Source organism: Gopherus evgoodei, chromosome 2 (assembly GCF_007399415.2).
Source record: "Gopherus evgoodei ecotype Sinaloan lineage chromosome 2, rGopEvg1_v1.p, whole genome shotgun sequence".
Lineage (NCBI taxonomy): Eukaryota > Metazoa > Chordata > Testudines > Testudinidae > Gopherus > Gopherus evgoodei.
In genome coordinates this window covers 92,727,678-92,752,802 of record NC_044323.1, presented here as the reverse complement: position 1 = coordinate 92,752,802, position 25,125 = coordinate 92,727,678, and the positions used below count along the sequence as shown (strand labels likewise).

The window sequence follows — 25,125 nt, the reverse complement described above, 5'->3', positions numbered from 1 at the left end:
CTTGCTCTTTATAAATATATCAGAGCGACTAATATTAAGGAGGGAGAGGAATTATTTAAACTTAGTACCAATATAGACACAAGAACAAATGGGTATAAACTGGACACTAGGAAGTTTAGACTTGAAATTAGACGAAGGTTTCTAACCATTAGAGGAGTGAAGTTCTGGAACAGCCTTCCAAGGGGGGTAGTGGGGGCAAAAGACATATCTGGCTTTAAGACTAAGCTTGATAAGTTTATGGAAGGGATGGTATGATGGGATAGCTTAATTTTGGCAATTGATCTTTGATTATCAGCAGGTAAGTATGCCCAGTGGTCTGTGTTGGGATGTTAAATGGGATGGGATCTGAGTTACTGCAGAGAATTCTTTCCTGAATGCTGGCTGGTGAGTATTGCCCACATGCTCAGGGTTTAGCTGATCGCCATATTTGGGGTAGGGAAGGAATTTTCCTCCGGAACAGATTGGCAGAGGTCCTGGAGGTTTTTCGCCTTCCTCTGCAGCGTGGGGCATGGGTCACTTGCTGGTGGATTCTCTGCAGCTTGAGGTCTTCAAACCACAATTTGAAGACTTCAATAACTCAGACATAGGTTAGGGGTTTGTTACAGAAGTGGATGGGTAGGATTTTGTGGCCTGCTTTGTGCAGGAAGTCAGACTAGATGATCATATTGGTCCCTTCTGACCCTAATGTCTATGAGTCTATACTGGGGAGTGGGGGAATTTATCTAAGATACACAACTTCAGCTACATGAATAGCGTAGCTGAAGTCGAAGTATCTTATATCAATTTACCTCGCGCCCTCATGGCACGGGATCAACGTCTGCGGCTCCGTGTTGATTCCACCATCACCACTCATGCCGGTGGAGTTCTGAAGTTGATGGGAGCGCGTTCAGGGATCGATATATCGCGTCTAGATGAGACGCGATATATCGATCCCCGAAAAATCGATCGCTACCCGCCGATACGGTGGGTAGTCTGGACATACCCTTTGCTACAGAGGTCCCAGGTTCGATCCCGCCCGCCAATGACTGGGGACGGTTGTCGTTACAAGTGGGGACTCATTCAGGATTTCAACTGGGAAGTCTCTGAAGAGCAGGATGCGCTTTCTCAGCTAAGGAAAGTATGTAACTCACATACCACTTGGGTGTGCTGTTCTGTCCCAGCTAGTTGCACCAAGACCATTTAGAAAGAGAGATTAATGAGTCTGTTCTGCAGCCTTAGCTAGAGGCATATGGCTTTTGGCTCATGCACTAAGCTCCAGAGGTCCTGGGTTCAATCCTGTCCACAGACGACCAGGGTCTGTCGGTGTTTAATCTAAAATCAGAGATTTTAGTGTAAAACGGAAATGCTAGTAAAGGCCTAAGTAAAATATTTTATAAGCATCAAGTCATTAGTGAAATAATGGTATTCATTTATACGACATGTGAAGACTGAACTAATCAGAATTATCATAGCACAGTTGTGACCACCAATGGTAAATTATTAACCCTATTTTAGAGAGACAGGTATACAAAGAGGTTAAATTACCTACTAAGACCACAGAATGTATTAGTATCAGAGATGGGGTTAGAATTCCGGAGATCTTCGCTCCCAGTCTGAAGCTCAAACCACTGTACTACACACATCTATAATCAGTAAACCCTTTAGTGGTGGGCCCTTTCTATATCCCCACCTAGAACCTCAACCTACTGTGCCATATTGGAGGGAGCGTCCCTTCAGAATCTAGTGCCCACTCAACAGGGCAAGTCCACTTGACTGACCCTTATTCTGTTTCACTGTGCCATCCCATATACGATTAAGGTGAATGAGCCTTCAGAAGGTTTTTCAAGAGGCTAAGAATTTGTTCTGTAACCACGCCCAGCTAGGTGACAAGCTACAGTTCTAAATTCAATCATCGATAAGGAGATTTTCTGACTTTAAATTACATATCCCATCATCCAGAAAATATTTCTTTAATTTTAAGGCTGTTTCTAGACCACTACTCAAAAAACAAAATGTTGCTATCTAGATTAGATAACATGTAAGCCAACGTGAGGAAGAATCTGTAGCTTAGAATGCAAACTAGACTTTTTTTGTTACATAAGGTCCTAGTTTGGACCAAGTGAGAAAAGAGGAAACAAGACCAACATTAGACCTAATTCACAGGAAGTTTGAAGGACACGTTCACTGTCTATCAGTCTCATCTCAGGCATCTCCCTCTCCTGGTCTCCCATCATCAGCTGGCCATGTCTTCATCTGGACTTCATCTCTTTGCCTTTACTGCAAATATGCTGGCATGTCCTAGATGAAATGGCTCAGCTGGACACAGTTCTGTACCTCCCATGCAGCACTTCTCACTAATTGACAGAAGGGAACCCTGTACAGCTCAGTCACTTCACTAAGGCACAATACTATATTAGCAGAAATAGGTAGACCTACCAGTGCTGTGTGGATACTAAACAGGTCAGATGAGGACTAGCAAACAGACGTTCTGTGGCTACGTTTTGAGTTATAGATTCCTTTGTCCCCATCACACCTGGCACTGAACACTGCCTGTGGGTAGTGAGAAATTTCTCAGCCTCTGAACCATTCCAGCTTTGACTATGTGTCTTGAACAGTTATTTTTCCTGTGAGAATCTTATTTGATTGTAACTGTTTATGATGAAAAATGCCTGGGAAACTTACTCTGGAGATCTGTGCCACTATCTTAAAGCCAGATTGTGGACCACAAGAGCAACGCTGTATTTTTCACATGAAAATTTTGGTAAAAAGCCACAGAGCCTGGAAGGATTTTTTTTTTTTTTGAACTAAACTACTTCCAATCATTAAAATTCTTTGTAGTGGCTCAACTGTCTCCATTATTTTGAAGTTGAAATTTAAAAGAAACTGTTAAAATCTAACTGTCGCCTGGCTCAGTTAGCACCTGCTCTCCCCACAATGGTTACTCAGCAACCATTAGCTGCTTACTGAAGATAAAGGGGCTGTAAGTACAGTAAACTGAAACTGAGCTATTCCTCTTAAAGGGACGCAGCTTTACATTTTTTAAAAGACTAGCTTACAAATATTTGATGTTCCTCTAGGGCACCCTCCAAGGGCTTGTCTACACAGTACCAGAAGGGTATAAACTGTAAAGTGTTCTCATGTGTTGTACTTTAACTGCCCCGTGTAGACCCTGTTGACTCGCTTTAAAAGGTTCCTAATGTGTCTTGATGTAGTCTCATATGAAACAGTATGGCATTAACATGCATTAGGAACCTTTTAGAGCAAGGCAGGAGGGTCTACATGGGGCAGAGTGCAATATTTTAGAGCACTCTATAGTTTACTCCCCTCTGGTGCATGTGGTCATGCCATGTAGACAAGTCCTACGAATTTAAAACAAACAAGTGTAAAGGATTTTTCTGCTCTCGTTTGTCTTTTTAGCATAGAAAAAACTGATTAGCAAGGGGAGCGCTGAAAGTAACTATATGTAAAGCTATCAGACGCACAAAGGAAATAAACAGAGAAATTTTTTTTTACCTATTTTTAGTTACAATAATCACTGGTTTTACTTTTAACAAGAGCAGGTACAGAATTTTCAAACGTGTGATTTTCAGTTAAGAGCGTCCCTTAAACTTCTATACTGTGTTTATTGCACAGTTTTCCTAATGGACTGCAAACTACTTTGTGACATTCTAGACCAGCACCTAGATATACACTGAAACATTCCGATTTATTATCTCTTACATTAATTATATCCCAATGTTGCTCTTCATTCTCTTTTCAGTCTCTCCTCATTGACAATGAAAAATAAGGTCACCAATTTTTATCTCCAATGATACTGCCTATACTATTTCTGATTTTAAATTTATTGGCTGACCTTGCAAAGGCCTTACACTCAACTTGGCAGCATTTCTCTGTTCATAACTCAACGTCTTTCAATTCTAAAATTTCAAGAAATGTTCTAGGCATCAATGGCCAGACCCCTATTGATTTTGGGGAAAACCAGAATGGGGAAAACAAGGGATAACGCTTTAACTACCTCTACAATAGTCCACAGATCAAACAACTGGTTGCTGGCACCCAATAATGCCTTCCAGCATGACAACACCCTATCTAACCTCTGCTTGTCTTTCCAATACAGTACTATATTGACACCCTGAATGATACATCTCCCACAAATATAATAATGGTATAGAGAGGAATGGGGGGCATGAAGGTGGGGGAACGCACACAGCCCCCAGTGTAGAGGGGACAATGGAGGCTCACATAAAGCCCCCCAGGGAACATGGCACAGAGGGAGAGAAGAATGGCAAGCACATAATTTTTGGAAGAGGGAAACTGGAAGGACTTTGGTATGGGATGTGCACAGAGCTCTTGCTATGGGAGAGAATGGTGGACCCTGGCATAGAGGGATAGAGGCATGGGGCACACAGAATCCCTGTCAGGAAGAGGTTGGGGGAAGTCCCTAAAGCAGAGAGGGATGGGAGGACGACAGACAGGGAGCTTGTGGGATGGAATGGAAGAATGCAAGGATCCCCTGGTGTGTGCAATAAACTTGGCCCACACAACTTAAGGAAGCTTTAATCCATGACAGCGGTAAAGATCATTTCTAGAATGAGTATACTCTACAGCAGATCTTTAAAAATCCCAGTCTCAAAGGTTGCTATCAAACCCCAATTCTCTTGTCTGTAGCAGTAGACTGGACAGCACATCCGTATTTATTTTTTTTTTAAACTCTGTTTTTTTGCCACTAGATTGGATTAGATCTGGCTGCTTACTTCTGCCAATATTCCTCAAAATCTACTGGAAACCAGATTAGACCAGTGGATATTTATTATAATTTTCTGAAATATCTTCTGATTTGAAGTTACCTGTATGACTTATTTTTACTCTATGCATCTTTCCATGATTCTACAGGCAAGAAATAATGCAGCATTGTGGATTTTAAAACAAGGTTACAAGGGTAACAATACAATACTTCTAACATGCAGCCTGTATTCTTAATGTCTCAGAATTACAACCTACTAGATAGATGATATCGCTCAGATACAACAGGTGAGTAGTATATGGGTACAGGAGCAATTAGCTTTTTTGTTCTGTGCTCTATATTGTCCTAATGCCTCTTACCACCACTAGATGGAACTATACGACAGCTATCTTTATTATACTCTGATGCTAAACAGTTTAGCCTCATACTGTACTAAATTCAGCAGTTAATATCCCTTCTTCATTAACTGCTGAATTACTACAGTATACTAAATTTGTTATAACAAGATCGTTATAACAAGATCATCCTTGATTATATTGCACTCTTGCTCCTGAGTGATACTTCTACATTAACCTCCACATAATATGCAAAATAACTGTCAATAGTAGCCTTATGGACATAAAATACTGTATTTACTACCAATATGAAGTTATAAAAAAAGTGGATATGTCATCTTCCCATGCAAGTTTCTCCTTTGTACAGAGATTGCCAGCGTGACCTCTAGGTTGTTGCTCCTTATTACAGGTACCTCCACCCCACACAGCTGGATATTGAAGCTTTTGTTACCCTGCCTAAATCCTGTACAAGCTTCTCTCAGCCCAGTGAAAGATTTACTAATCTGTAACACTTCTTCAAAGCACCTGAGAACTAAAGCATTCTATGTAGCTTTCTTTGGCGCAGGAATACAGCTATGAACAACTGCAAAGACTTTCTCCTCTTTGTTACACTTTCAATAGCGCAAATTAAAGTTTGATTTCCAAGAATTCAGAGTTTAATTTTAATACATCCAAGGAACACCACAGGTGCCCTGGGGAAAGCATGGGAGAGCCTGCCACAGAAAGGACCAGGCTCACTCCAAACACTGGGGTGAACATTGCATTGCTCTGATCCTGCTGCATCAACAAGATAGCAGCAGAGGGACTGAGATGGGATTGCTTCCAAGTGCCAAAAGCCATTCAGCCAGCTATCTTCAACAGTGTAAAAAGACCAGAAGTCCAGATTCGTGACAGATGAGCTCCTCACAGAAATCTGACACAACTGTTTTTGGTTTTCCCCCCGCATGTGACAGGACAGAGAGCTGTGAAGAGTCTCTAATAGAACGGTAGGAGTAGGAACTCACTTAACCCGTAAAAAATAATGTCAAAGTATATCTTTATAAAGCACACCTTACAAGATCACAGGAAGATATTTATAATATTTTGAAGATGACAAATTCTGATTTGCTTTCATATTTTAAAAGGTATGAACAGATAGCATGAAAGTGAAGTCCTATTCTGAAAAATGACTAGCGTGGTATTGTGGGGTTCCATATTTGTTTCTTAAAGAATTCAGCTGTAGTTAATTCTACAAATAAACAGATGATAGTGTATCTGCACTCCTTGCAAACTCATCCTTGAATCAAATAGAAAAGCTGTTTCTTTCTGGCTCGTATCTAGTCACCTCTTACACCGATCCAACTGAGGTGCACCATAGGCCTAGTTAAGAGGCAACTGAAGTTTGCCTCAACAGAACTCCATGTTTACACCTTATCTATCTATAACACTTCAGGCTAGTCTACAGTACAGTGCTACATCAGTGCAGCTGCGTCATTGTAGAATGTCTGGTGAAGATGTATTATGTCAACAGGAGAGCACTCTCCCGCTGGCATAATTACTCCACCTCAATGAGAGGCAGAAGCTATGTTGGTGGGAAACTGTCTCCTGCTGACATAGTGTGGTATAGACACCACTTTAAGTGAAAGTAACTTACATTGCCCTGAACAACGCAAATTACATTAACTTAAGCAATAGTGTAGACAAGCCCTTATTTCTGTTCAGATTTTCTGATGACAAGAGAGCAAGAAACCCCTTGATCTCAGGTTCTCATCTGTTTTAAATTTGCTGGCCTTTCAGTTTAATTGACTATCATCTTGCTTTTGTATTATGTATGATAAGACTCTTCCCTACTCCGCTCATTATTTCATATACCACTATCATATCTACTCTCTGAGCTTATTTAACTAAACAACTCTAAAAACCAGATATGAAAAGAACAAGTTTTATATTTCTTGACACTATTAGAAAAGGATTTTTGAAATTATTTGAAGTGTCAAACTGAAGAGCTGACATTTCAAAATTAATATAACTTCATATTATAAAGATTTATAGCGATGGATAAGTCTGTCATTTCTGCAGTGTTAAATGCTACATGGAATTTTACTTGCAACAAGTGCCCAATGTATTGTAGCAAAAATTACAAGAGAGAAGCGTAAATTGCAAATAGATCGAATCAGATCAAATGCTGATAAATTAAAATCACATTTTCTGGTACCAAAACTATAAAATTCACTTGCCCTTTAGATTAGACACTCTCCGTGAGAATCTGCAGGAAACCTAACAGCAACAGAAAATTATTCTCTGCATACACACTCTGAACAAAATTACCTGCTGCAGATTCAGGAGGAGAATAAAACTGCCCATCAGAGAGGAGTCCAGGCTGAAGAAGAGCTGCTCGCTCAGACGCATCTTGCACTAGTAAGAGCCCTAAGAAAAGCAGTAATTAGAAATGTGCACCACTGTTATCACTATCAGTCAACATAGAAGGTACTATATTCTAAAAAGTTTGTTTCCATTGTGCTCTGTGTAAGTTGTGTTACTGCAAGATATTATTTTAATACAAAAGAATTCATAAAAACTTACTCTTTGGTGGGCAGGATTTGGGGAGGAGGGACTATGCATTATCAAGAAGCAAAGAGTGCTGTGGGAAAAAATGAATCTCAGTCCTATTTGTTTTGATGATGAGGATAGGCAATTCTGAGTAAAGGTGAAGGGAATACCACCCAGTAAACAGGGAACACCTTCCAGTTATTAATTTGTGCCAATCATACCACTTTGGTTTAGAAAAAGTTTTTTCTTTTTCTAAAGCCTGAACAGTTCACTCCACCAGGCAATACAACATATCCTTGCTAACTAAGTTTTACTTATGAAAACGAATTCAAGTTTTGGGGTAGCAAAGAAAGAAAAACCATGCATAATAAGCCTGCGTTGACTAGTACTGCCATTTGTTCCATTTACTTTCAGCCAATCTCAGAATTGCAGGTACTGGATATGGAAGAGATAGTAGGGCTTTTAATGCATTCCCATGCCAATGCAGGAATGCTCCCTAATTTTTTTTGGTACTTAAACAAATTCAAATTCTCCATCTTTTATTTATTTATTTACTTACTGTCCCATAGGGATTGCCCTGGGTTTTTTTTAAATGTTACTGTCACTGAATCTGTACTAAACACTGAAATAACAAATGGCAAAGATAGTGTGGTAATAGGTTATTTTCTAATCAGAGCTGAACTTTGTTTTCCATCTCAGCCACTTATTTGCAGACAGTAATTTATTCTGCCAACCAGTTCCTTGGGAGGCAACAATCCAAGAAACCAAATATTAGTGGCAAGTGGGAAAATGGAGTGATGAGTCATTAGGAGAATAAAGACAAAGGAGGAATTAAAAATGGGTCATACCATTTAAAACCTCACCTGATGGGTAAACCTCAAAATTAGGAAGCTCAGTGCAGGGAAGCACCAAACACTTCGATGTTTACCTGTACTTCTTGGTTTACAAGACTGTTCTGAAAGTCTTACAAGAAGCAGCTCCCATGAGGTTTTCAGTGCTTTTACTTCTAGCGTGTCTGGAAATTCTCTCCATATTTTAGCAGGTACCACAAAACACAGACATATGTGAGAATCAAATACAATACAAAGAGTTAATGTCATTTTTTTCAAAGCTCAAAATAAATGTGGGTTCTGTTCAAATGGATCAAGTTAGTTTTATCCAGCTGGTTAGCCCATGTCTAGTTATAATAAATATATGCATATGCATGTTCCTATTTATGAAAATATTTCTCCAGAATCATAGTATCCTACTTTCCATCTTTTAAAATACAGAAAAAGAAGAAAACTATTGTACTTTCCGTAATTCTTGCTTTAACTTTGAACACTCGACTATTTTTCTACGCAGGAAAGGCCTTGTTAAAAATTATATTTTTCTTCCCCAAAGTGGTGTAATTATAGAGATTATAGAGAATTCCTATTGTAGCAAGATTTAATGTTGTATATTATACATAAAAACACAGAACATATACAACAGCAAACTTGGGGAGAAATCCCAAGATGTACTGAGCACCTACAATTCTCTAATACAAGGAAAGAGTCCTGTGGAGTGTCTGAAGTAACTGCACAACAATGCTCTACGCCAGGGAACACAGTATTTTCTTTAAAAATATTAGTAGCTCAAACAAGAGCACACCATACTTCAATACAGAAGATTCCTTCAGAACAATACTGTAACTATTTCCTTTAACCCACCAAAAATGGAAAAACACATTTAGTTTTTTGACAATTTCTATGAACTGAACCTCAAAAAGATGTAGGTTGCACGTGTCAAATCTTTTCTTCACTTATGAGTATTCATTGTAAAAGACGTACTTAAAAATCTGGACTGCTAATTTTAAAACAATGCTTGACTTTGAATTCACCAGGCTGCTTAGCTGCTGGGATACTGCGCGATGTAAGTGACAGAATAAAAATAACTGGCTAATTAGCAAGGCAAAAAATGAAGTGTTACATTTTCCTATTTAGTGTCTTGGGTTTTTTTAAATAAACAAACCCCTCTAATTTAAATTATCTTCTTTTGGATGGGAAAGGAGATTGAGAGGGTGAAAAGATTTGGTGCTCCAATATGCTGGATTAACTGTAACATGCTTTGGTGAGGAGAAACTGAGTTCCACTGTTGATGCTACTATCAAGATTTATTGATCTTAAAGGCAAACATTCACTTACGGTCACTTGTTTCAGACCAGATTTAAACTGTTTATGTAAATACAAAAGGTTCACTGTACTACAGAGTGCACTTTTTCAAGATCCTGCCCAATTAATGTTATCTCTTACCAAAAAAATATAAAAATAAAATAAAATCAATTGTGAATGCCTCTACCTTTGCTCCATAAATCCGCAGGAAGTCTTCATGCTCCAAGCTCCTCCTCAGCCTCTCACCTGCCTCTTCTTGAAGGAGCAGCTGTTCATAGGATATGCTAGTCCCATACTATGACAGATACAGTAGCTCCAGGAGCACTACTCTCTCCTTTCCCCATCCTTTTTCAAAAATATCTAGTGGCACCTGATCAGTTGTGAACTCTTTTGCTCCCTTCATGAGAAGGAGCCAGCAGCTCCGCTCCCCACCCCACTTCATTCACCCAGCCAAAAATGTGACTTGCCCCAGCTACATGCAATGTTTTTTTATTAAAAGATGTAAAGGCATATGAAAATAAGACATGCTGGGGGGTTCATGGCAAGTTCCCCTCCCATGATGTGTAATTTTGGCATTCCTGACACACTTCCTTCTGCATAGAAATTCCTCCTCTTTTTTACAATGGGAGAAAAGATAAGGATAAGACATTCAGTGTTACTGCAGCTGTGCTGGCCCCAGGATATTAGAGACAAGCTGGTTGAGGTAACATCCTTTACTGGACTAATAAAAGACATTACCTCCCCCAAGGTAGGTAATATCTTTGTCTCAAGAATCAGATACACTGCTAGAATCTTTGTTTCAAAAATCAGATACACTAACAGTTTCTCAGTGTGACGGGGAGAATACTCTTTTATCGTAAAAGGCAGAAAAAAGTACAAGGTGGACTGCATAACTGAGGTGACTCTAAGATGTAAACTTACTGTTTTCTTCTTCCGCTTCTTGTGGTAACACTTTAAAATCCAAGAACCAGGTCTCTATCCAGGCAAGTATGAAGGATATAATGGGCAGCACATAGCCAAAAGCACCCTGGGAAAACAACTTGAAAAAACAAAACACCACATTTTTTCCTCATGGAAAACCATGATTTTAAATAAATAAATTAAAATTTGATCTGAATACATACCTTTGAGAGAATTACTTTTGCTAATAAAAAGGCACTGGTCACTGCTGTTGTAAACTGAAAAAGACAGTGTTAAGAACAGTTAAAACTGCACTTATAATTGTGGATTTACTTTCTCAGCACAATACAGCAATTTATTTATTAATCACTAAGGCATGAAATCCAAATCACATTAAAATTTACCCAACAATTAACAAGGTCATAGATTAGTAAAACTGAGGTGACAAGATGTTGAAACTTCAGCTCAAATTAGATTGTCCAGGGGTGTAACCATTTTAATTTGGATGCCTCAAAACACCGGGGTACTCATCTATTTCGACACAGCAGAGATAACTTAGAAACTTTGCAGATACTGAGTTATTATAATTTGTAATTTAACTACATAGTGATACCTTATTTTATAAATCACCACCCATTTAAAGATATTATACCTACTTCAGACAAAAATAAACACAGCTATTACTCCAAATACCAACCCACCTATCCTGCTATTCATTTTGCAAGCCATTTTAAAGATTCAAACACTCATATACACTCATGACACTAAACTGGGAGGAGAGGTATATATGCTGGAGGGTAGGGATAGGCTACAGAGGGACATAGACAAATTGGGTCAAAAGAAATCTGCTGAGGTTCTACAAGGACAAGTGCAGAGTCCTGCACATAGGATGGAAGAATCCCATGCACTGCTACAGACTAGGGACCAAATGGCTAGGCAGCAGTTCTGCAGAAAAGGACCTAGGGGTTACAGTGGACGAGAAGCTGGATATGAGTCAACAGTGTGTCCTTGTTGCCAAGGCTGTATAAGTAGGTGCACTGCCAGCAGATGAGGGACGTGATCATTCCCCTCTATTCGACATTGGTGAGGCCTCATCTGGAGTACTGTGTCCCGTTTTGGGCCTCACACTACAAGAAGGATGTGGAAAAATTGAAAAGAGTCCGGCGGAGGGCAACAAAAATGATTAGGGGGTTGGAGCACATGATCTATGAGGAGAGGCTGAGGGAACTGGGATTGTTTAGTCTGAAGAAGAGAAGAATGAGGGGAGATTTGATAGCTGCTTTCAATTACCTGAAAGGAGGTTCCAAAGAGGATGGATCTAGACTGTTCTCAGTGGTAGCAGATGACAGAACAAGGAGTAATTGTCTCAAGTTGCAGTGCGGGAGGTTTAGGTTGGATATTAGGAAAAACTTTTTCACTGGGAGCGTGGTGAAGCACTGGAATGGGTTACCTAGGCAGCTGGTGGAATCTCCTTCCTTAGAGGTTTTTAAGGTCAGGCTTGACAAAGCCCTGGCTGGGATGATTTAGTTGGAGATTGATCCTGCTTTGAGAAGGGGGCTGGACTAGATGACCTCCTGAGGTCCCTTCCAACCCTGATATTCTATGATTCTATATAGCTACCATATTTGGGTAAACAACCTAGAAAAATATTTCAAGTGTTATGAATAGCGAAGTCTTTTTGAGAAGGTTGTGACGGGGGGGTGCTAAGTGCAATAGGAGAGAATAAAAATAAATCTGTGAATGAAATTTGTGATCACAAAAGCCAGGGGCTAATGGTATTCACTTGACCTATACATACTGTGAACAGATACTATGTATCCTTCACTACATAGCTCTGTTAACGCACAATGGTCCAACATCGCTGCAAGTAATACCAATTTGCAGCAAACCATGTGGTTCTCTTCTGATGAGAACAAAGGAGATTTGAAATGAGATTCACTTCTTCCAGAAAAACTCCCAATCGGTTTTTGTATCTCCTCTAATGCTTACCACTTGTGATGGGTTTGGCTTGCTATCTCACAGCCCCTTGTGTAAAGATGGAAGATGTAATCTAGAAGTCAAAATTATAGGCAAGGGGATTTTGAAATGAACACATTTTAGAATTAAAAAAAAAAAAATCACTAGTCCCCTAAAATTCAGCAGCAATTTCTATTAGATGTACACCTGTGGCAAGATGACAATGTACTTTTACTGAATCAAGAGACTCGGGCTCAGAGCCAGTCTAGTACAAGGCATATTGTATATTGCTCCTTTGAAAAAGTTCTACATAGAAATGCAAACACAGCAAATGAAACAAACATAGCAGCCCAACATAGAAAAAATGTGCTTTCCTGGATCTACAATATAATGAGCCAGCAGTAGGTGCTTTATTATATTACAGCCTGCAGTATTCACTGTAAACCACCATACGGATGGAAGTATGAGTCACAGCCATTACATGTGTTAAATTCCCTCTCCTCTTCATATCAGTTACAGAAATAGCTGTGTTAATGAATTTTACTCCAATACACTCAAAAAATCCTTAAGAATTTCCCATTTTACAGGGGGCCTATGGGCAGCACTTTGAACTGGAGTATAGAACAAGATGAGCAAAATGATACATACCTAAAATCTCAGGAAAGTGGAAGTGAGTACAATACATGAACTCGAGAGTTGGGGACGGCAGCATGGAACTGAATGTCTGCACATGAACTCTGAAATCAATATGGTGTTCTCCTTTCCCACAACCTTCCCTGAATAAAGCTGCCTAGTTTCCAATGGTTAACTGGATTTTTCAAACTCTGGTCTAAAGAAACCCAGTCAGATGGAACAATGGGTTGTGAAGTGGCATGGCAAATACAGCAACATGTGCTAACCACAGCTTAGAGCATTATAAGAAATTGTAAGACAAAAAGGTCTATCTACCCCCTCCCATTTTCACTTCAAAAAGGAATTGATAGTTGGAATTCTTCAAAAACATGGAAATGAGTCTTCAGGAGTCACTACCTTATACTATTTGTATAGCAAATAACAACCAGAAAAATGTTTCAAAACGAGGACTCATTTGCTCAGCATGCTACCTATTGCACATTCTTACATTTATTTTATTATAGATAGATGCTTCTCAACATACTAATGTTTGTGAAAGTTTGACCCATTTCTAGTTAACTCTGTTGTGCTTGGCTACTACTCACAGCTATTGCCCACCAATGGCGCAGTCTGCACATTGCATATGCAAGTATTAACACGTTAAATCGAAAGACTGCCAGTAGCTGTAGAGAAAAGAAAAAAATTGTTGGTTAATTCCGAATGTATAAAAAACAGCAAGATACTCAATGGACTAACAATGTAAATAAACAGGACACCACAAAGAAAGGAATTTGGTTATTAGGAAAAAGTTTTTGAAGTGGTTTTGCTTATTAAGATATAAACTCAACATTCTGGCTTCTCAGTTATAAAACACTGCTGTCAATGAGACTAAAATTAAGCATATGCATAAATGTTTGTAAGATGAGGGCCTCCAAGCATACAGTGTGACAGGCAGATGAAGTACATTAAATCTGCATAGGCATACTTGTGTACAGTTCAGGACCTGAACATTTAAGCTTTTCCAATAGTTAATCTGCCAAATACCTAATGGGTAAGTATATTTTAAATATATAACCTTACAATTGATGGGATGGGAAGGAACATATTTATACTATGATTTCTGTAGCTCAAGAATTTAAAAGGTTTACTGAAATAAAGGTATTACAAACATCATTATTTGTTTCCCTTTAGAGAATGCCTGCAATTTTTAATTTGTTTTATTTCTGTTTTCTGTTCCAAAAATTAGTCTTGAGCATTTGACATTTTCACAGATCTATGTAAATATATTTTCTAGACACAGTGTTATCCACATTTTACACTGGAAGAATTTGATGCAGAAAGCTTATGGAACCTGCCCAAGGCCAAAGAAAAAGCCAGTGGCACAGGTGTGATTAGAATTCTGAATTAGAGTTCCCAATCTTCCATTCCTGTGCTCATTCCTTGAGACTAGGATCCTATCAAATTCACAGTCCATTTTGATCAATTTCATGGACAGAGGGTTTTTAATTGGTCAATTTCATATGTTTATATCTGAAATGTAATGGTGTTGAAACTGTGGGAGTCCCAACCCAAAAGGTACTCGGACATGGGTCTGATCTCTCTTCCCCCCTACTCCCCTGAGAGCAGCCATGCAGGTGAGGGGGAAGTCCTGTCCCTCTCCAGCCCGGCTTAGACTAGCAGCTAGGAGCCCCTGGCTGGGCTGCTCCCAGCACCAAGGGGGAGTTCAGACCCACCTCCACAAGCCTCCAGCTGCAAGAACCTCTGGGGCTGCTGTCCAGACCCAGAGCTTCCTGTAGCAGGGGAAGGCACCCAGGGGTGGCTCTGATCTCCCCCGAGAGTGCCTGTGCAGGGGAAGGACAAGTCCCGTTCCTCCCCGGCCCAGCCAGGACTCATAGCTATGAGCCCCAGGCTGGGACACTCCGAGCAGCATGGAGGGGTCACAGTCTGTGACGCTTTTTTCATGGCCATGAAATTGGTAGGGCCCTACCTGCGACCACGTTACCTGTAAAGCATCATCTGTTCACATGAGTTTACAAAAAATGTTCACAAAAGTTGAAACAGGAAAACACTTAAATTTAAGAGAATTGTCTTTCCCTTAGCAATTAAAATATCAAAGCTGAGAATAGCTCTGGAAGTACAATCAAATCTAATCTAGTTTTAAGTATAAAGTTGAATAAGATTAATTACAATTGTGCTAGAGGCAGAAGTGGTTTTAACTGTAAGTTCTAAATCATTTATGGATTTCAATGCCTCCAATGTCTCATATCAAGAGTTTTCCATTCCAAGTTATATGTTTTTCTACATAAGCAGCTTTAACTATAGGCTGGATTTATTTACAAGATTATCAAAATGAACAAACGGATCGCTTTTTTAGCTTTATGAGATGGGAGATACAGTGGGGGCACTGCTGAAGGTAGCATGGTGGGAGGCACCAGAGGGGACAACTCCTGGCTGCTGGAGCAGTTGAACATAACAGCCATCTCATCCAAAGTGGTACAGCGCAGCACCAATGTGGAAATGCGAGCAACATTTTACACTAATTCCAGATGAGTAGTCTGCACCCATCAGTGGAGGAATAACTGGTATATAACAAATGTAATGTCAACAATTGTTCTCTCTAGGGTAGACACAGCCTAATATTACCTAAGAGGAATGAGGGTTATGGAAAAGAAAGGGGGCACAGCCTACAAATCTTGCTGATCCAACAACAAGAAAAAGCATTTATTTGCATGTGAATATCTGCATGGTTCATGCCGTGGAGAATACTGCTCCCTGATTTTGTCCCTTTTGACACTGCCACAAAGATGCAGTCTCAAAACAAAACAAAAAAAAAGAGAGAGAGCGGCAGGCTTCTGTCAACCCATATGGAGGGTGAATGAGCAGTGGAGGTGCTGCTCCCCCCTCCTCCTTGTTCCTAGTGCCTGTGTGTAGAGGGAAGCAGCTGGGTCATTGTGTCTATAGTCATCTATATTTAAAATAGAATCTAAACATAGATTTTAAATAAAAAAAAAATTTAAAAAATTCTATTTTAGTTGAAATACATAAATCTGCAACAAACCTGACATATTCAGATGCCAGCTATTGTCCTGTGATCTATTCTTCCCTCACTACTGCTGTATCTATTTCTGGAATATTGCCCAAACATAAGATTATACACCCTAATTTAAAGAGAGATGTGATTTAGAGTACATTTTCCCTCTCTTTTAAGTTACAAGAAAATCTAACCCTGGCACAAGACTCAGACTATCGGATAATAAAAGATTAGGCTTAAACTGGATTAAAAAAAAGAAATCCCAGTTCTTGCATTAAGCATGTTTTAAAGAAATTCTAAAACAAAATACTTACAAATATATCAAAATATGAAGAATGGTAGTCATACTGCAGGACTTCCTTCTCTAAAGTAGTCTCAATGCCCCCATTTACCTATAAAAAAACAAATGAGTCTTAGTATTTATAGCTTCAGAAAATGGGAAATTACTGAAGTGAAAACACTTGCCATTTTCAACTGTACAAGTAACAATTTCAAAGCATTTCTCTGCCTAATGCCTAGACAGTAAACGTAGAGGCCAGAAATGTTACTATTCTAGAAACATTAGGCATTGTTACAAATGTTCTTTTTTTCCATCAAAATGCATTTAGCATTTTCCAAAAGTCTAATGGGTCTAAGATTATCACTATTTTTAATGACTTCGTGGCCTACTGAGGCTGCCTTCCCGATTCTCACCCTGAGGTAACAGTGAAGAAATTGTTAGTGGAAGTAGTAGCCAGATCCATGTATTTTGCCATCTTTTCATGGGCAGGAAACCAAAATTCCTTGCATATCTAACAATCAGAATAATTTATTTCACTCTATCAACGTAAAACAAGAAACCAACAAAAAATTACCAGCTATAACTGTGTTGGGACAAGTAGTTCTCTTTCCATCATCTTACTCTCAAGATGTATCTTTCTTCATTAAGACCTTGTGTTCAGATTATTTTCTCTGCTACTCTTTAATGGCCTGCTGCTATTTCACTGTTCTTGTTTTCTTTTCCTTTATCATCACCTCACTCCACATTCCCCTGCCAATCACAAGTAGACTAGTCCAAAGAACTTTTTCATGTAAAAAAACAACATTATTTTAAATTCTCTCACAAAGAGCATCAGGACAGAGTAACTTGGAAAAAAAAATCTCTTTTCCTTCTCTTTTACTGTAGTGCTATCTGTTGTCTTCTACCAGGACACAATAGTGCTCCCTCACTGCAGTGCCGTGAAGTGACAGTAAACCCACATCAATTTGCACTACTTCCTGACTCCACACAGGGAAGCACTATCACAAACACGAGTACTAAATGACTGTTTCAGCAGATAGCTCCCCTGACTTCCCCGGTTTTCTGATTATCATGATGGAGCTACAGAAAGCAGCTCTAAGCCATCTGCATTTATGGGCCCATTAAAAGTTAATGTCTAAAAGTTTGCCTCATTTATTTAAAAATCTTAGAGGAGTTTATCTGCTAAAATGAGATCAAGTATTAATATTAACTTCTTGGGCAGACCACGTGAACATAGATCTACCTGTTTTTCTATCTGTACGTGGGGAATGGCTTGGTTTTTCAGTTTAAAATATGGTATCAATATTTTAGTATACTTATTTAGCATTTAGCTTTTCTGTTGAAAGCACCTCAGAATTTGAAGATTTTAGATTGACTCTTTAAAAGCATTCACATCATACTAGAAAAAGTGAAGCCACACAATCCCTTTTACTAGCACTTGGGTCCAATGAGTATACTTTGTGCACTTCTGTCATGCTTTTTATCTATCAACCTCAAAGATTTTTGTAACGGTGGATAAAGCACCATTTTAAAGCTGGGGAATTCAGGAAACTAACCCAGGTCTCCATAGTCCTCTCCCTGTGCACTATACAAAAAATAATTTATAATGAAACTGAAATGTTTGCCGCTTTAATATTCATGGCAGCAAAAGCAACAATTGCTTTTCAAACAAATAGTTGATCATCTTAAATTTAAAAAATCACAGCCCGTCAGGAAAACAAGATGCCTGCACCATTTATCTTTCCCAGACTACCATGGTATTTTTAGTTCAATGAATTGTTTATTCACCTATTGCAAGCTACAAGCATTTGGCTTCCTCACACAGTTCTTAGTACAGTACATTCAAAATCCAGCGCAGGCCTTTTCCCTAGGCTTGATTTCCCCCAGCATTCCTTCCCCAGGAATGCTCAGACCCAACTCTAGGTCCTCTTCTCTCTAGAGAACCACTCTTACATGCCTTATATTTGTCTGGTAAATACGAATGACTTCCAAAAGACTTCTCAAACAATCACCACCTGCCAACAGAGCAGGGTTTTCAAACACATTTTTCCAGTCTTTTACAGTTACTCTACTCAAATACATTAGCTGTTTCAGAACATATACTGGAAATGTGTATGTTAGGAGGAAGAAACAAGGGGAACACTGTCTGCAAGATATATAGCAGTTTGATAGGTCATTTTATTTCTAAGATTAAACATACATCCCTATAGAATTTAATATATAAAACTAATGAGGATTTATTTTGGTTATGTCTCAATACAGATATTAAAGGCATGTATTCTGATGGGAAAGAGAAAAACAACAAGACTGATCACATGATCGCTACTGGAATTAAATTGGGATGTAGTACAATAAAAAAACCCATGTAGCTACAATGTTGATGTATATGCAACACAAACAACAGCTAGCTCATGTATCGGAGATGAACAAGTTACATGGCTACATTATTACACTGTTCATAGTGTAAAAAAATTGGTATGGATAAACATGAACAATTCAGAGTCGGTTCTAAATCCAAGAATTTGAAAACCTAAAGTCTGCATTCCAGAGAGTTATATGTTTTAAGGCCAAAATGGCTCAGTATGATCATCTGGTCTGACCTCCTGATGGGCTTAGAGAACAAGGCTCCTTTTGCCAGTCAGGACAACATGCCTGCCAATCCAGACTCATGAGACTTTGGATGTTTGACAGCTGGAACAGGATGTTTGGATTCTCACCTGAATCATTCAGGTGTAACAGTATGTTGTTGCAAAGCCAAAGAAAAGTCCACACAAAAGACAATTATGTTAACCGCTTAATTCCTAAAGTAGCACAATCTGAAATCACAGAGGCGGTGGCTGTCTGACAGGAAGAGGACACTGTTAAACTCCTCGCATAGGCACAGGACTGGAACTAAAGTAGGGAGAGTGCACAGATATTATAGACAAAGTAGGTTAAAGAGCAGAGAAGAGAGGGAGATTGGACACTTCCCAATACTATGTCATCAACACCCATCCCATCCTATCCCTCACACAAGCCAATGCAACCCCAAACACTTTTATCCCCTCCTCTCAATTTGAGCTCCAAAATACTCTTCCAATTCTCAGAGACAACTTGCCAAAAATCCTTCCTTCTGCACACTGTCCTCTTGCATCTATCCACCTTTATGATAATTAATAAAGATGCCATGTTTATAGTATAAAAAAACTTGGGGAATGCTACCCAGCCTGAACAAAAGCCTTTGGAAAACAGAACTGTGGGGGGAGGGAACAGTAAGAAAAACAAGAACTAGCTAATATGCCATTTTATCACTTGACATAATCATAGCACCAAAAGTTTAAAAATATCCTGATGTGTAAGCACTTCAGCCTCAAGAAGGGAAATAAGCAACAACAACAACAAAAAAAACCAAAAAAAAAAAAACGCCTTCCTCTTCCTCCTCCCTCCCAGCACCCCTACCAAGCAATCTGCTCTGACTTTGGCTGCTCCTTATATTAAGTGCCAAGTGTGCAACAACTGGTGATGATAACCAGTCGGGGTCCAAAAGTAGCAGTCAAGTCCAATAAACATTTTCTGGCTTATGAAAAGTCTGGTATCTTCTCCAAACCCCAATAGCTGTCCACCAGTGAGGAAGACAGAACACAACAGATGCTGTTATCAATTGCACCAACACTCAGTGTTTAAAAAATCAAGAGTTGACAACCTCCTGCTCCCAAGTCATGAGGCTAGCTTTAAAATCGTGATATTTTAAAACTTTAAAAAAAAAAAACACGTTCTTCTTATCTTGTGATGTTGGACGGTTGAAGGGTTTTTTAGTTGAGAAAGAATTACAATAAAACATTACCATACTATATCATACATCACTTATTCAGGATCAGGTTAATAATCGAAGAACCTGGCTAAAGATTCTGCCTTGCTGGCTGGGGAGCCCTCCTCCACTGAATATTCTAGAAAGGGCAACAAAATTTCTAAATATCTATCCTCCTTTTGGTGCTTCTCTTGAGTATGCACTTGGTGCACAAACTTATCCATTACAAGGATAGTCCACATTTTACTATACTACAATTCCATAGGAGTGCTCACGTTTCCAATTATGTGCAGTACAAAGATTAACTGCTAACAATTGAAACAAATAATAATTTGACATTTTGTTTAAAATATAGATCCTTCACTGGAGCATTAGGTAAGCAGGAGAGGGGATCTCTAGGAAGCCAGCATTTTGTCATAGGATGAATCTCTAATAACTTTCTCCCAAAACAACCTAATTTGGGACATAACCACCACATGTGCAACTATGTTCTCCTTTCTCTGTAACACCTCCAACAGCACACCTTCTTAGTTGCAAAAATATGATGGATCTTAACTGGGTAAATGCCATTTATAAAGTAATTTATTAAAAAAATATTCAGAAGCTATAAATATAGAAGACTGGATATCCCCTTTCCCACAAAGATCCACTCATCTAAATCAATCTTTTCATCTGGGCTGTTTTCTTATTGACATCTTTTACAATCAAAATAGTGTATCTCTCAGAAATTAAATCTTTTGTTTCAGCTTGCTGCTGGACCAAACCCCTCAAAAATGTGGTTAAGGTCTAGATAGAGTCACTTCATATCCATATTTCATAATAAAACATAAATACTGTTCATATGGGATCTTTACATTACTACATACCTCTTGATATGATTTCAAATCCAGGACCTAGGAACAGCTGTTTGAATTGAGTAATCTCAGTGTTTACCCACAACAAACAGCCACTTTGATATTTCTGAGGAGACATTCCAGATTATTAATCAAAGTAGTTAAGGGGGAAGACTTCAGCAACAGCAAAATTAATATATTTAAAAAATTAATCTTAGAGTAAACTTGGCACAAGGAAAATATTTTATTTGAAAAACCAATACAACTTTGGCCGAGAGCACCCCTGAGGGAAATCTCTCTCAGGAGAGATAAGCAATGTAGAAAAATATTCTTTTCAATGTGTCAGGCGGTAACAAGCTAAACCCTTGTTAGATTGAAATTCACACTTAATATCCAAATTCACAGAAGCGTGAAACTTTTTGATTCTTTGCTCTCTGTTAAGTACTCTGTTAAGAACTCTTGTTCTAGTTTGACATGGTTAATAATTAGAATGAAGACTGAAGTGTTGTCAGAAAAGATCTAACAATACAAATGGATAATAATGAAGCATAAACCCCGGCGATTAAAAACGGAGTTGCCACTGCTAAGCTAAATGGGTATCTGTTTTCACTGACTGTTAGATGCCAAGACATTTGTTATAATGTAACATGTCAAACTGGGTGATAGTACATACTTTGAGTTGGAGTGGAACAGTGGCAATTAGCCATTTCTGAGCCCACTAACCCCTGACAAAAAAAAACAAATCTAAAAAAAATTTTGAAAAACAAGACTCACATTCAGCTCTATTATCCACAGCAAGGTTACAAATAAAAGGTCAAAGGTAACAAACAAACAGAAAGTCCTTCGGACATCTGATATGCCTTTCTTCTCTCTTCCTTCATATGACTCGATCCTTGCCATCAGCTGCGCTGGGTTGATAGAATGGACATCCTGCAAGGAAGGACAGGAGCCCCGACTGCTGCTCTGAACATTTTCTGCATCATCTGGCAGCCGATTCATCCTGGCGATGATTACAGTAGCCTTTTCCCAGCTTCACCATCACTAGCAGACTGATCCATATAGGAGGAGATATCTTTAGAAAGAACAAATCCAAAATGTTAGTCATAGCAAACTGACTGCTACTAAGCAAACTTCATCTAATGAGACCTGAATTGTTTTTTGTAATCCAACAGTTGAGTGTCTTTGGCGACTGGGTGCTGAAAAATGCTTTTACTATGTTTTCTAAGCTCACCCATAAATTCCCTTTTTGAGACAGAATATTAATATTCTAGACTTCATTTTCTGAAATATGGCTCATGTTGCTATATACACCTCTACCTCGATATAACGCTGTCCTCGGGAGCCAAAAAATCTTACTGCGTTATAGGTGAAACCGCGTTATATTGAACTTCCTTTGATCCACCGGAGTGAGCAGCTCCGCCCCCCCCCCCCCCCGAGCACTACTTTACCGTGTTATATCCGAATTCATGTTATATCGGGTCGCGTTATATCAAGATAGCGGTGTATATAGCAACATGAGCCATATTTCAGAAAATGTAGTCTAGAGTTGGAGGTTTCCAAACTCTAACAGCTTTGCTACTGATTGACTGGGTGGCCCTGGGCAAGTCACTTCAGCTTGTCTTGCTGTCTCCAGCTGTAACACTGGGTTAACACCTCACATGGAATGTTGTGCAGACTGATTAGTCCATGCTTGCATCGTACTTCAATTTAGAGTGCACTCTAAATGATTAGTAAAAGTAGGTTCTCTAGCTGGGCCTACTCTTTCCATCACTTTCATCACTGCTTCACAGAATGATTACTTGATTTTCAAACATCAGCATACTATATCTAAAACTTTTGTGCAATAAGTGAAAGTGCTCAGGCCCAGGTCAAGCTTCAGATAATGTGGGGAAATGGAATTAAGGGCTTGCTGTCTGCAGACTGAGGTTTGTTCTACACAAAGAGTAGTACTGACATAACCAAAGATGTGATGTTAGATTGATTTAGCTAAACGGTCTAAATGTACACAAAGTTCCACTGGTTTAGCTAAATTGATGCAACATCGCACCTTTAGATAACCAGTGTGACTTCTGTCTTTAAGATGTTGTACTAAGTAGACCTCTGCTCTCTTACAACTTGTCTAAACACAGAAGGGTGTCTGTTACCCACACTTATCACTGGCCAGGGTATGACTGACTTGGCTGCGAAAGAAACAGGAACAAGTCAGAAGTTCATTACACTTACTGACAGCTCTGCTACTGGGTATCCTGCTCTACTGAGCTGATATGTTAAATCTTGCCACATCATTTATACCGTGTTACATTACCACTGTATGTCTCTATGAAGCTATAATACATAGAACTTAATGGTGATATATAAAGGTCAACAGATGCCTAAGTCTGTTCCACTACACTGCATTTGTATATTAAAGTGCTCTCTGGTGTCTCACACTGATACATTTCTTCATATACAAGCAGGTGAAGGGTTTTTTTTCCACCACTTGCTGTTGCATGAGATACTTTTTCTGGAAAGCTTCCTGAAAGACAGCTGACTAAGGTAGTCATATGTTTCAACAGATACGAAAATCAGATTAGTTTTCTCCAACGGCATTCATTAAAAATGTGTTACATTTATTACAAAATAATTTCTGCAACTGAAAATTACGCAGCTTTCGATATAAAACTGTTGTAGCCAATTTAGGGAGTACAGTATGTTCCCAACTATCTGAATAGCATGGGAGAGACAGATTTTATTCAAATAAGTGGGCAGCTCAGATAACCGATAAGGCAGGAGCCATTCAGCAGTAGGGTTGCCTCCTCTGTGGCTGGGGGGCTTCTCCTCCTCCTCACAGTCCTGGTCAGGGATTTCTGCTCTACCCTGTTCCTGTGATGCAGGGCTGCAAAGGACTCCCTATGCTGCTGTAGTGTCAGTGATACCAGCTCCACAACCTCATGCCTACAGGAATCAGCTGTTACCAGCAACAAGGGAGCCCTAAGCAATTCCACTATCATGGCCCTGCTCACTCCTGTGACAGCTCAGCCACAGAGGGCTCCCTGTGGTCCCGTTCTGTCACAGGAGCCATCAGCAGCAGGGGTGGCCTCCCCTGTAGCCAGGGGCTTCTCCTAGCCTTGGATGCAGATGAAAATCTCTGCTGTTATTCAGAACTTCATGTTATCCAAATCCCTGCCTTGTTCCCTCTGCAGAGGTCATGTATCTCCTGCTGGTGGACAATGTAGGGATTTGAACAATGTAGAGGTTTAGATAATAGTTTTCTGGATAAACAGTACATTCTTTTACAAATAAAAGACTGGGGGGGGGGGTTTGCACAGGCTGTTCTCTATTAAGTCATATAGGGTAAAGTAGTGAAACTTTCCCCTCCCCCTCAGTTCCTAGAAAACTGCAACACTTCAACCCTACAGAAATTAAAACTGTAGACGTCAACAAGGTTCCCAAAAAAGGAAGTAACAGAATCCAGGACTTTTGAAAGCCCTCTGACAAACCATTTCTTAAAAGCCACCCAAGCAGAAATAAAACCAGTGCAACTGAAAATTCCCAAGAGGAAATCCGAAGCTCTTGAGATCCTCAAATGCTGTATTCAAGAATCCCAGTCAAATGAAAAATAATGGAACTAATTAAAGTTAGTTGAGTCAGGGTTGCCATATTTTTTCAGTCAGATACAGAGTTATTAAATGGTCTGTTATATGAACTCTAACTTGGAACTTCACAAACCATCGTAAAACCCATTTAAAATAAAGAAAAATGTTCTCATCAACTGCTGCCTAATGACTACAAATTAACTTTTGCTTATGTTCAAAAAAAATGACATCTGGTAACATCCACTGACAACTAATACTGAAGAAAATAATCACAAAAACAAAAGCCAAATAATAGATAAATCATGCTTAGAAAAAACCCCAGGTCACATTTTAATATATCTGTTTCCCATACCAATACACCACTCCCCACAGTTTTTCATCCTATTCACTGTACATACATGATGCCTCAAGTTGCGACCTATAGTACAATTT

General features: G+C 39.2%; 1 protein-coding gene across 1 annotated transcript in view; it reads right to left on the bottom strand.

The window, feature by feature from the left end:
* STARD3NL (STARD3 N-terminal like) overlaps window positions 1-25,125 on the bottom strand; it is a 47,937-nt gene that overhangs the window by 5,663 nt on the left and 17,149 nt on the right. Inside the window, exons 2-7 of the mRNA XM_030551373.1 lie at window positions 21,893-22,190; window positions 16,533-16,610; window positions 13,793-13,870; window positions 10,844-10,897; window positions 10,641-10,758; window positions 7,366-7,464 (exon numbers count right to left, since the gene is read on the bottom strand). Of these exons, the coding sequence (XP_030407233.1) occupies window positions 7,366-7,464; window positions 10,641-10,758; window positions 10,844-10,897; window positions 13,793-13,870; window positions 16,533-16,610; window positions 21,893-22,117 (652 nt within the window). The 5' untranslated portion in view covers window positions 22,118-22,190. The remainder of the gene's footprint in view (window positions 1-7,365; window positions 7,465-10,640; window positions 10,759-10,843; window positions 10,898-13,792; window positions 13,871-16,532; window positions 16,611-21,892; window positions 22,191-25,125) is intronic.